At 34.4% G+C, this 11,664-nt stretch overlaps 1 protein-coding gene across 2 annotated transcripts; it reads left to right on the plus strand.

Annotated features, from left to right (window-relative positions):
• The first annotated feature begins 169 nt into the window (after positions 1-169).
• Positions 170-5,302, plus strand: LOC120004594 (vesicle-associated protein 1-2-like). 2 transcript variants are annotated; one of them, XM_038853960.1, is made up of 8 exons: positions 170-491; positions 633-703; positions 822-903; positions 1,072-1,187; positions 1,276-1,440; positions 1,553-1,603; positions 4,184-4,261; positions 4,342-4,976. In XM_038853960.1, the coding sequence occupies exons 1-8, from the start codon at positions 440-442 to the stop codon at positions 4,384-4,386; spliced, it is 660 nt and encodes a 219-aa protein (XP_038709888.1). In that variant the 5' UTR covers positions 170-439; the 3' UTR covers positions 4,387-4,976. The 2 variants fall into 2 exon arrangements, with proteins under 2 accessions (XP_038709888.1, XP_038709887.1); XM_038853959.1 differs by lacking the exon at positions 4,342-4,976 and adding an exon at positions 4,983-5,302 and having other exon boundaries at positions 175-491.
• Positions 5,303-11,664: the final 6,362 nt, after the last annotated feature.

Below are 11,664 nucleotides of genomic sequence, written 5' to 3' on the forward strand. Positions count from 1 at the left end.
ATGAGAGAAAATTACACACCCATTTTTTTTTCTACTCTTAGTTATATTTGAAATTGCCATGTCATTTGCACATGTGGGGTGCCGTATGTATATGTACGCGTATGTAGATCTTTCTTGTTGGAAATAAAAATAAAAAATCGTCAACTGAAAATTTTATTTATCCAACTCAGATTTAAGATTTCAGAAATGAAAAAGAACTTCATTTTCTCACTTTCGGAAGTTGTTTTCCCAACACCCGATATCAGCAAAAGACGAACGGTAGGGTCCCTCGTTTTGTCTCTTTGGATCTAAATTCTGGAATTACTCTTTCCAGAATCTTCGATCTCTCCGTTGCTGTTGAACTGGACTGAACGCTCACTCCGGTGCCGGAGAATCGCGACCCTCGTTTGAATTCGTAATCGTTGACGTCGGTGGCAGTTCTCTCGCGGTTCGAATCGTGATGAGTACTGGAGAGCTTCTGAATATCGAGCCTAAAGAGCTCCAATTCCCATGTTAGCATCTGCGACATTTTTTTGTTTCTCTAATTTTCTTTGCGAAATTGTTTTTGCTTTTGTTTCAGATCCGTGCATTCGTTTAGAATCTCAAGGTGTTCTTAAGTTTGATGTATTTTTTTGCCTTTCTATTTCGAGAAGTTGAATTGAGGAAGCAAATTTCTTGTTCTCTACAGCTGTTGAATAAGACCGACAATTATGTGGCTTTCAAGGTATTTAAGATCATAATTGAATAGTTTTGAATTTCAAATTTCTGACTTTTTAGGGCTTATTGTGTCACAGAGACTTCTAATTTTGGGTGGCATATTTTTGGAATTGTTGGGTTTTCAGGTCAAAACGACCAATCCAAAGAAGTATTGTGTTAGACCGAACACTGGAATTGTATTGCCCAGGTCTACAAGTGATGTTGTAGGTATAAATCTAGTGCTTTTTTGTTACACTTTATCACTAGTTGTTTTCTTAATTATGTTTTGTTTCTTCATTGCGCTGTCGTAATTATTATTTCTGTGATTAATTATCTTCTTAACGGATTACTTATCTCATCATTTAGTGGCAAATTGTCTGTTCATCTGTTAATCAGTTACAATGCAAGCACAAAAGGAGGCGCCATCTGATATGCAATGCAAGGACAAATTCCTGCTTCAGAGTGCAGTCGCAAGTCCTGGAACCACTTTGAAGGATATCACTCCAGAAATGGTGATTGGATATTGATTATGTTGTGGGGGTTTGTAACTTTTTGATGTCTGACTTCCAAGATAAGAATTGCTTTGCACTTTGATTTCAGTTCAATAAGGAGACAGGGAATCAGGTTGAAGAGTCCAAGTTGAGGGTTCTTTATGTTGCTCCACCTCGACCACCATCACCTGTACGAGAAGGATCTGAAGAAGACTCTTCTCCTTGGGCTTCAGTGTCGGACAATGGGAATTTGAATGCTTCCGAATATACAGCTGTGAGTATTATTGCACTGGCTTCTTAATATTAAGTGGGGTATGGTAGAAATTTCCATATGCGTCCCCCCTTCACTAAATTATGTGGTGATTGTGTATGTATTTTTGCCTTAGGTTTCACATTCTCATGCTGAGAGACTCGAGCCACAAGATAATTCATCAGAGGTACATCTTAGTTGTTTAATGATCACATTCATCTTTTCTGTTTTGAATGGGTTATTCTATCTCATTTTTTATATTCAATATTGGTAGTTAGGTGCTTTTTAGATTTGTTGGAAGTGTTTGTTTTTAGTTTTTACTGTTGTTAAAGGCTTAAAGCTATTTGTGTTCTTCTTCCTACACCATACTGAACTTGCTTACCCATTGACAGACGAAGGTAGTGTGCTAAAGATACTGATGTGTTGTAACGTGAAATTTGAAGTTACAGCTTGAAAATATGAGATAGTTCACATGGTATTATAAACGTTCCCCACTATTATCTTATTCCCTGCAACACTAGCCATAATTTTAGTCTTCACACATCTTAGATTCTAACTGCAACTTGGCAGCGGATGCCAGGCATCATGTGATGAACATGCTATTCTATCATCCTTATAAAAGAAGAGAAAGAACTGCGTATATTTCAAATTCTAAGTCAAGTAAATAGATAACTTGCAGCAAACAAGACCTCATGGGTTGTAATCACCCTACCTCTAAATGGATTGCCTGAAAAATAAAAAATATAGCACATGCCATAATTTATGAAAGAAAAAAAGAAGGGTTTTGTAGCAGTCTCTTTATCTGCTATCATATACCGTTCTGTGGTCATTTTGGTGCAATATGAGTCCTCTAATTGGGCAATATCTCCATTACATAGTACTTATAATGTCTTTGCATGGATTTATTAGTGGTTTCAATATTATAGAGAGATGCTATGTGGCTTTGATAATGATTTATTTTAATGAATATCTATTTTTAGGCCTATTCTTGCACGTCTTCTGTTTACATGATCCAATAATTGTCCTCCCGGTCTTTTGCGTTTCCTTCTCTTTTGCTTTTCCTTCCTTAGGTCATCCTGTTTCATTTATTTGCTATAATACTGTGTTTCCTGGGCCATTTGTTTTCTTTGTTGTGTACCATGTGAATCACTTCTACCAATCTGGTGCAGTTGATATTTAGAGATTGAAACATTTGGGCAATAGTTGTTCACAGCCAGAAGAATCTTGAAAACAAATTGGAGTCTTCATTCATTTGCAACTGTTTGGCAATAATTCTGCTCAAATAATAATAATATAAGTTATATAACTACAACTTGGCCACAATCGGCAAGTCTGCAACTAGCCTAGCCCTTTATTGCATTCTGGGGATAATATGGGATGATGCGAATCCTGAAGTAGGAAGCAGAACCAAGTATGTGTGATTTTGTAAGACTTAACCTTTTTGTTTGAGAAGTTCGATGATCGCAATTCAGGGAATCATGCAAAGTGAAAGTCATTAATTAGTTTATCAGTTGTTTACAAGCCACTATATCTGCTTAAATGGACATTGTTCTGTTTAGCTTACTATTTTCTTTGTCAAAGTATTTATCTGTCAGCTATAGAACTCCCCTTATCGCACAAGCGAAGGAAAGATGCCGGGAAGGGGGGTGGGAAGTTGAGGATTTCGAGCTTTTCCCTTATGCGAAAGTTTCCTGAGGGAAGCTAAGTTCTGTTTTTAGCTTTAGCGAGCCTGTGACTGCATGTCTAGTCTACGCTCAGCCAACATTTCCGAGAGACCGTCTCATTTCCAATTAGGCAATTGAATATTTTTGTTCCAGCATTGGTTTCTTTTTCCTATGATGCTCATTATGCACATGTTGTTTTGAGATGACAAAGATACTCTTGGAACTTGGAAGATGATGCAAAGAAGTGAGCTATCTATGAAATTTTGAACTGCATCTTCCCTTATCTAATATACTCGTACATTTATCATTCAAACGGCAATGTTAAGGGTCTTTTTTTTCAATATTCTCTGTGGGAATTAAGTGTCATGGTTGTTCATATAGTGTGGAGAAATTGTTGATTTTTCTGAACTGATAGCTTGAGAAATCAAGAAGCTTCTAAGCATTTAGAAGAGGGTTAAGAATGTCAGCATTCTTTCTCTGGATGGAGTTGTTGGTGGAGTAACTTGCCGTGTACTTCTTTTTCTTCAGCAGGCTGTCTCATATATATTTTTTTCAGTCAATCTAAGTGAAATATTCATATGCTGTTTCAATCTTGAGTTGATTTATACTTCAGCAGAATTATTGTGGTAAGTACACCTCTGTGGAAAGGCCGAGCTTGTGTTTTCAACATGTATATGCAGTTCTCCAAACATGCTGTTTACCGTCTTGCAAATTACAGTCTATGTATCTACACACACAGAGAGAGAGAGAGAGAGAGTGATACTTAAGGGAGAACCCTAGACCTAGCTGTATAGTTATTCACTGCTCTACTTGGAGGTCATGTGGGCTCAGTTCCTGCATAGAGCCTCTCTGCTATGTGAGGGTAAGGTTGCGTACATCTTATTCTTTCCCTACCTGCCTCCATCAGGGAACTTGTTTATGATATTTGATGTCTTTGTTTCTTGTCAATTCTTTTGGCAATCATCATTTCGTATGGAATACAATTTATATAATGCTTATGTTCTACAAATATTGGCTGGCTAATTTTTGATACAATTTGATGAATTGTTGCACTGATATTGATAGTGAGACTGGGATGATTTATTGAACACTTGTAATTCCAGGCAAAGGTTCTTATTTCAAAACTGACCGAGGAGAAAAATTCTGCGATCCAGCAAAACAGTAAACTTCAACAAGAGTTGGTAAGTTATTTTGAATATTATAGATCTTCCCACTTTCTTTCTTAATTGGAAATTGTATTTCATTGAAAATGCACATGAAGGAACTAGAGGAGCTAAAGAATACAGTAAAGAGGAAATATTCATAGTTCGAGAGAGAGATGGTAAACGGTTTGCTCCTTCATCTTACAAAAATACATCAACCAATTCTTACAAGATATTTCCAAGAAGCCTCCAAATCAGTGAGCTGCCTTTGCTGAATTTTTTTTCTCCCGATGGTTCTCCTAAGGAAAGCTATGCTATATTTCTAGTTCCTTATCACTGAAAAGCTTTTGAAACAGTGTACTCTACTGTCCTTGCTGCAAGTAATGCTAGGAATGGAAGAAAGCCAGAAACTTATCCTTTGTAAATGAATGCGTGATCATGCAGTTGCCATAGCCTTGACAGTTCGTCACCTGGGCCTATAATCGATGTCTATTAAATATTTTTGGTCTAAATGGTCCCTTTGTTTCTCTCTTATAATTGAAAGCAACAAGCTTGATACTTGCACTTTGAAATAAGCTTAGAGGGGGGGTGATCAAGTTAGAATGAAATATATGGTTTCTGGCAGAGATTGTTGCTTGGCTTCGCTGTTTAAAAGCAGTAATTTTTAAAATCTCTCATCCTAAATTCCTAATCCTAGTTCTTGTGAGTTGTGAGTTCAATCTAAGCAGACTGCATCACTTGTAGTTTATTTTATGTGCAGGAGCTCCTGAGGCATGAAGCAAGCAAAAGCCGTGGCGGTATCCCAATTATGTATGTTGTTATTGTAGGGTTGATTGGCATCATCCTGGGTTACCTCTTGAAGAAGACATGACCAGCGGAGTTGCCTTAAATTACTTGTCTAATTTCCCTTGCAGGAGAAAATTTAAATGTAAAAATCAACACAGCAATTGTGTTGCTAATTATCTCTTCTTCTTTTGAATTTGTTATTGGTCTGTATTCAATCTAGTTGAACATCTTAATTGCGACTGCTCGGACCATGGAAACCTAATTTTATTCTCTAATTGGTTTTGTGTTTGTCGAGTCTTTCATCTACGAAGAAAATGATTGATTAAAGCTTTAGACCAAACTTCGATGAGTAGAGTAGTAATAGTAGAGGGGAACTGGGAACTGGTGGGGGAATACATTGGAACATGGTCTTAGACATGAAAGATCATGGATTTTTTGAATTGATTTTGACCCTTATTGTGCATGACCTTCCCTCATGCATGGTTGAAGACAATGTATTAATTATTGTCATATGTTACAACCATATATATTAGTCGGATGATTGAAACCAATCGATCTCACACGGTACATAATACTGTATGAAGCATTATGATCCCAACGAAAACGACATGACATGTAGTTGTAAGAACTCACAAGATCGACCTAAACTATTGACAATATATAACAATATCTGGTGATTGAGGAAAAGAAATCACTGATCAATGGAAGAATTGTAATAATTTGAAGAATGGGTATTGGGTAGAGAGAATAAAGGTTGGTTTAACAAACACTTGAGAGGTATTGTCTTACATTGGGTCAAATGCACATATGGGTTTTGTCTTTAAAATGGTCCTCAAGTGTTATGAAATTGGACATCTCTTAGTAAATGAATGGAACTCCCACATTAAGATCAACCACAATGGTAAAATTTTGTTGGGCCAATAAAAATGTATTGGATTTTATGTTTTGTTGATGTGGTTGTATTGGAAAACGTGTTTTGCTGATGTGATTGTCTTGGGAGACGTGTTTTGCTAATATGATTGTATTGAGATTTTGTGTTTTAGTGTAGTTTTGTTGGGGGCAACATGGAGACATGGAATTGTGTTTGATAATGCACAGGAATTTGTGTTTTGCTGATGTGGTTGTATTGGGAGATGTGTTTTATTGATGTGACTGTATTAAGATAACTATGTGACTTGACTTTTTGTGTAATAGATGTGAGATTTTTATTGGTCTAGCAAAAATGTCCTATTGCATTTAACTGATGTGGGCTGAGTTTGATTGTTTAGCACAGAAAAAGATGTATTAGAATTTAGAAGTGGGTTGAGTCTGTGTGGACTTGTGGATTAGAAGTATAATAATTTGGCGAATTGGGCCAGTGCCATTGAGGGCCTCTTTTTTCTTTGGTTGGGGCCTCTATATCAACTCCTATTAGGATTAATAAAAGGGAAAATTGGGGGCCGGTACAATAGATTGTATTTATTTGTAAAAAAATACAATCATTAAAACATCCTTTTAAAAAAGTCTAATGGAGACTTACTTTTACCAAAATAACCTCATATTTTATCATCTCTCCCACGAAACCTCCCCCTCACACTGTGATTTTCTCTCTCCATCACACAACGATTTTCTCTCTCCACGAACTGTAAAAAAAACTGATTTTCAGACCTTAAAACTTCCATTTTCAGAGATTTCACATCCATAATGACGCTTCTTTCTCAATCTTGAGTGATACTATACTGATTTTCTGGAAAATGGTTAGCATATTATATACCCAAAGCTTTTTTCGATTAATGGATACTTTGGTGATATTATCTGAAATTTGTGCACCGAAAACCTTTGTTCGTTTTCAAATCATGTTTATATGTCTTGATTTTTGAAAATTTTGGTTAATTTCTGGTGCATTTGCTAGTTAGGGTTAGTTGAAATCTGTTAGGGCTTTTGATACAATACTGGTATTTTTGTTCATTTGAAGTTTTCATGTGGTTAATTTTCATGTATTTTCCTTCAACATTTTCGAATTTTGGTTTGCATAATGTTGTTTCTGGTGCAGAAGCTACTTTTTTTTTGAAATTTTGGTAAACTGATACTATAGTGAAACTTTTGTAATTGCAGCAAATGATTGATACTATAGTGATACTAAATGTGTATTTCATTAAATTGATATCAACAATCAATTTGTGGGAATGTAAGTGGTTGAGGGATTTTTGATTTGTTTACTGGTGAATTTTAGTGTAGATATGACATTTTTCTTTGGTATTCTGTTGAACTGATACAATAGTGATACTTTAAACAGAGGATCCAATTTAGTGTTCAATTTATATATTTTCCTCATAAAATGATAATACAAATGTTTGAATGTAAATTTGATTGCATTACATGTCTTCATGGTTCAAGGGTATCATTTTAGTGGATTTTTTGTGTTGGTGATACTATAGTGATACATCTCTGCACCTGTAAATGTTTTCCAGAAATAGCAAGAGAGGTAACCAAGAAAAGAAAATCAAGAAAGGAGAAATAATTAGGAAGAGGAAGTATGCATACTGGTTCAATTGTTTCATTTTAGTGGATTTTTGGTATTGGTGATACTATAGTGATACATCTCTGCAACTGTAAATATTTTTCCGGAATGGGCAAGAGAGGTACAAACCAGACATAGCAAGGAAGGAGAGAAGAGAGAACGAAGCATAACCCAAATTAAGCAATAAAGCATAGTCAAGATCTGTAAAAAACGGAGACAAGAACAACTCGATGTAGTCTAGATCTAGAAACGAAGAAGAAGGGGATGAGAGAGGAGAAGCTCGGCCAAAAACGGAGAAGAAGGCAACGAAGAACAATTCATATCAAGAACCAGAAGAAGAAGAAGGAGGAGGAGGAGGAGGAGGAGGAGTAGGAGAAGACGAAGGAGGAGGAGGAGGAGAGAAAGAAGGAGATAGCTTTTAGTAGAGAAAAAGAAGAAGGAGGGTATTGTAGGTATAAACCAAGAAATATTTTAAGTTAGATGATCAAATTACCCTTAAATTGCACTTTTTTACAATTTTAAAAAGACTCATGATCTTTTTACAATTAAGTTGTCCAAAGTGCTCTTAGTGCCAATTGTCTGTTAATAAAAATATTATTGGGTCACTGGGCCGTGCCCGGGTGACCCATTAGTGCATCCGTTTTTGTTGGTTTTTTTTTTAAAAATAATTTGTTTGCTTGGCTGCTCGTGTGATTTTATTTTATTGGACTTGATGTGGTATATAGCATTTTTTATTATTTATTTATTTTTCTAATCGTTTAGCTTGTGTAGTCTCTTGACTTATTCAGTTATTCTTAAAGTATGCCCCTCGTATTTGAACTCCTTTTCTCCTCAATTTCTTTTATCTTTCTTTGTGGACAAAGAATCAATTTATTGCAAAAAAGTATTGGAACAGATGACAATGTCGGAGAGAATTTTAAAAAGCATCAAATTAAATGCAAAATTGCGACTGTGGTCTGTGGAAAACCGACTTATCATTAACAGCCGACCTCATTTATTGGATCAACTGCCATGTCCTGTCATAACACTTGAAGAAAGAAATTGTAAAACCAGAAAAGATAGCAAAAAGTATATCATTAAAACCCATTATTTCACACATAAACACCCTCTACATATGTGTGTGTGTGTGTGTGTGTACATATAGACAGAAGAAATGAAACTATATGTGTGTATATATGTATATAAACACACAGATTTGTGTGTGTTTGTGTTTCTCTTGTTAATTAATATGCAGTTGCATGCATGCATGCATTATGATGCCATACATTCCATCCACACATAATGCAACCATCGTCAAACTTAACTCATTTTGGGTGCATGTACTTGCTTCCTTCACTGTCCTAAATCTTCATGAATTTTCAACAGCGAAATTAGCAACACTAAAAATCACCTAATTGAAGTTCCTGTAGTTTTTCTTTTTTTTGGTTTATGATACATACTAATCACACACATCCAACAACACACACTCACAAATATGTTGTCCGCATAATTTGAACCCTGCACCATGAACATAAATACAAGAATAGTTAGCCAGCTGAGCTAGCGCCGGTGTGTTGAAGTTCCTGTAGATGGTGTCATATAAAGATACTAACTATCATCAACATATTACACCCAAAAAAAACAAAAACTTAATATGACAAACACCAGTAATAACATTCGTGATGATGATGATGATATCTCGAGAAGGAAGAGAATGAAGAGCATATTGATGCTATCATGATCAACATATCTATATATCTATAACATCCAAAAAACAAAGGCTTGAATATATATAACATGATATGCTAGCAAGAGTGATCATGGGTGCCTCAACATTAATTAAAAGAAGGCCACCCTACAACTAATTACTCTTAAGAGTCTTGGTTACATACCTAATTGCCTCTGAAAGATTTCTGGACTATATATATATAGAGAGAGCAAGAACCAAAAAAGTTAATTAATAACAATTAATTAGTTGTGGGAAGGAGGGTGTGTCTTTGGTGGTGAGTAATCCACGTTGAAACCAGGAAGTTTGTCTCTACTTCTTTGGTGAGGCACACGCCAACTACTTGAACTACTTCTCTTCTCATCATCTTGATCTTTCAATAACTTTGAATATGGTTCCTTCATGATTTCTTCATGATTGTCACTTAGTTTTGTTGCTTTAACTTCATCATCATAATCATTTGATGAGAAAGTTTCCATCTTTGAAGTTGGTGAAATCTTGTAATCAAAACCCTTCTCAACATCTTCATTCTACACAAAACCCACAAAAAATAATAATAATTAGATGGGCCTCAACCAAATCTTCAACAAGGAAATCAAAATCAACATAATATTTGTACATATACATATATGTTTGGCACAAACCTTATTAATATTACTTGATGCATATGATTTCTTCTCAAGCTTCTTGTTGTTGAGTGGACCAAGTTTTCTAGCGCAACATACATGCAAAGAAAGGGATAGAAGGAGAACAAGTAGAAGACAACATTTGATTGACATATTAAGGAAAGTTGGAAGTTAGTTAGTTTGTAGTGGTGGGTTATGACAGTTGTAGAGGAGGTGGGTATTTGTAGTGAGAGCTTGCATTAAATGCTATGTATCATGGGTAGATAAAAGACACAAACTTGTTGTAGAACATGCAAATGTATAGGTAGAGAAGACTCTTTTCACATATTGGGTCCCAAGACAATGCAGCCCCACACCATGGAAGAGAAGCAAAACTCTAGTGCTTCTCTGGTTATAAAATTTATTGAAGAGAAGAGACAAGTGGAGATGAATGGGTAATAGCTTGCTAGTCCAAAAGAGAAGATTTTTGCTTCTATGAACTAACATGTTCATATAGAGGGAATTAAGGATACTATAAAAGAATAAACAAATTCAAGAAATCTAGCTAGTGTGTGGGATGCCCTAGATGTTATCTTTACCAAGAAAGAACTCCATTCCTTGTCTAGTTGTCTTATATGTGTGTTATACAAACATTTGTTTAGTATTTGCATGGTCTATACCTCCTTGTTTTATGCTTTTTTAAAAAGAAAAAAAAACATTAAAATATTTAATTAATTCTTTATTCTACATATAAAAAGGTATAACGCCTTTTTAGATCAACCTTAATTTAATTTATTGGTAGTGTTGTTTAGTGAAAAGATTGTCCCTTTGATGATTGAATTGTGTTAGTTTTCTTCATCAAGTGAATGGTTTTAAGATTTAATAGTCCACAATAGAGGTTCTCCCTGTGAGCACTCTCTAAAAGGACTAATTCAGACCTTTTATTAATTTGGTTTAAGAAATACAAATTATTAAATTGGTTCCTTTATGCTGAGAAGCTTAATCAGTTTTCTTAAAAAATATGTATATATAAACTATAATATTTGTTGCAATTTCAAATTGACAAATTAATATAATGTTTAATAAAAATAATAAATCTACCATCATCAATTTGGAATTGACAATAGATAATTAGTCTTTCACAAAATTAAGTAGGCTTTCCCATTAAATTTGTAGTAATAATTACATATTGTTTTCATTGAAAGGGGCCTCACAACTGAAAATTTGATACTAGCACTATTCACAATTCTTTAAATCAATGCTATAAAATGAGTACATCTATATACAATACGATATATAAAAGTGGAAAGCCAAAATATTTAGACTTTATAAGTCGCGTCACGTGATTTAAAAGAATTTTTTACTTTAAAAAAATCTATGTAATATGTATAATAATTTTATTTAGAATATATAAACATAAATATGATAATACTAACTTGATTATATTTATATTCCTATAATATACTATGTTATACATGTATAATACTTGTAAAAAACTTAAATTTTTTATATTTTTGTTGATACTTTTCGTGCGTTGCATGAGTTCCCGACTAATTTCTATAAATTTTAAACCAAATATAATTAACCTTTTTGGCTCAGGGAGATTTTCTTGTGCTTACATGAAATATCAACTCTTCTAACATTAGCTGAATCTAGGGAGTATGACTAATTGAATTACTACTCGAATCTCCAAATTACAAGAGTTATATTAATCCAAGTCAACTTAACAATATATTCGATCATTTTTTTAATCTAAAACTCAAAACATATTATAAATCTTTGGTGGGTATAATATATATATATTATTAATTAGACCCTAGGGAAAGAAAAAAAAAAGAGCAACACA

This window comes from Tripterygium wilfordii, chromosome 8 (assembly GCF_013401445.1).
Source record: "Tripterygium wilfordii isolate XIE 37 chromosome 8, ASM1340144v1, whole genome shotgun sequence".
NCBI classification, from domain to species: domain Eukaryota; kingdom Viridiplantae; phylum Streptophyta; class Magnoliopsida; order Celastrales; family Celastraceae; genus Tripterygium; species Tripterygium wilfordii.

What these genes read in the sequence shown, in the direction of transcription:
- LOC120004594 (XM_038853959.1), top strand. Translation starts at nt 440, where the DNA reads ATGAGTACTGGAGAGCTTCTGAATATCGAGCCTAAAGAGCTCCAATTC. An exon ending in GTCTACAAGTGATGTTGTAG is followed by an intron (nt 904 to 1,071) that starts GTATAAATCTAG and finishes TCTGTTAATCAG; the next exon opens with TTACAATGCAAGCACAAAAG. An exon ending in AGGATATCACTCCAGAAATG is followed by an intron (nt 1,188 to 1,275) that starts GTGATTGGATAT and finishes CTTTGATTTCAG; the next exon opens with TTCAATAAGGAGACAGGGAA.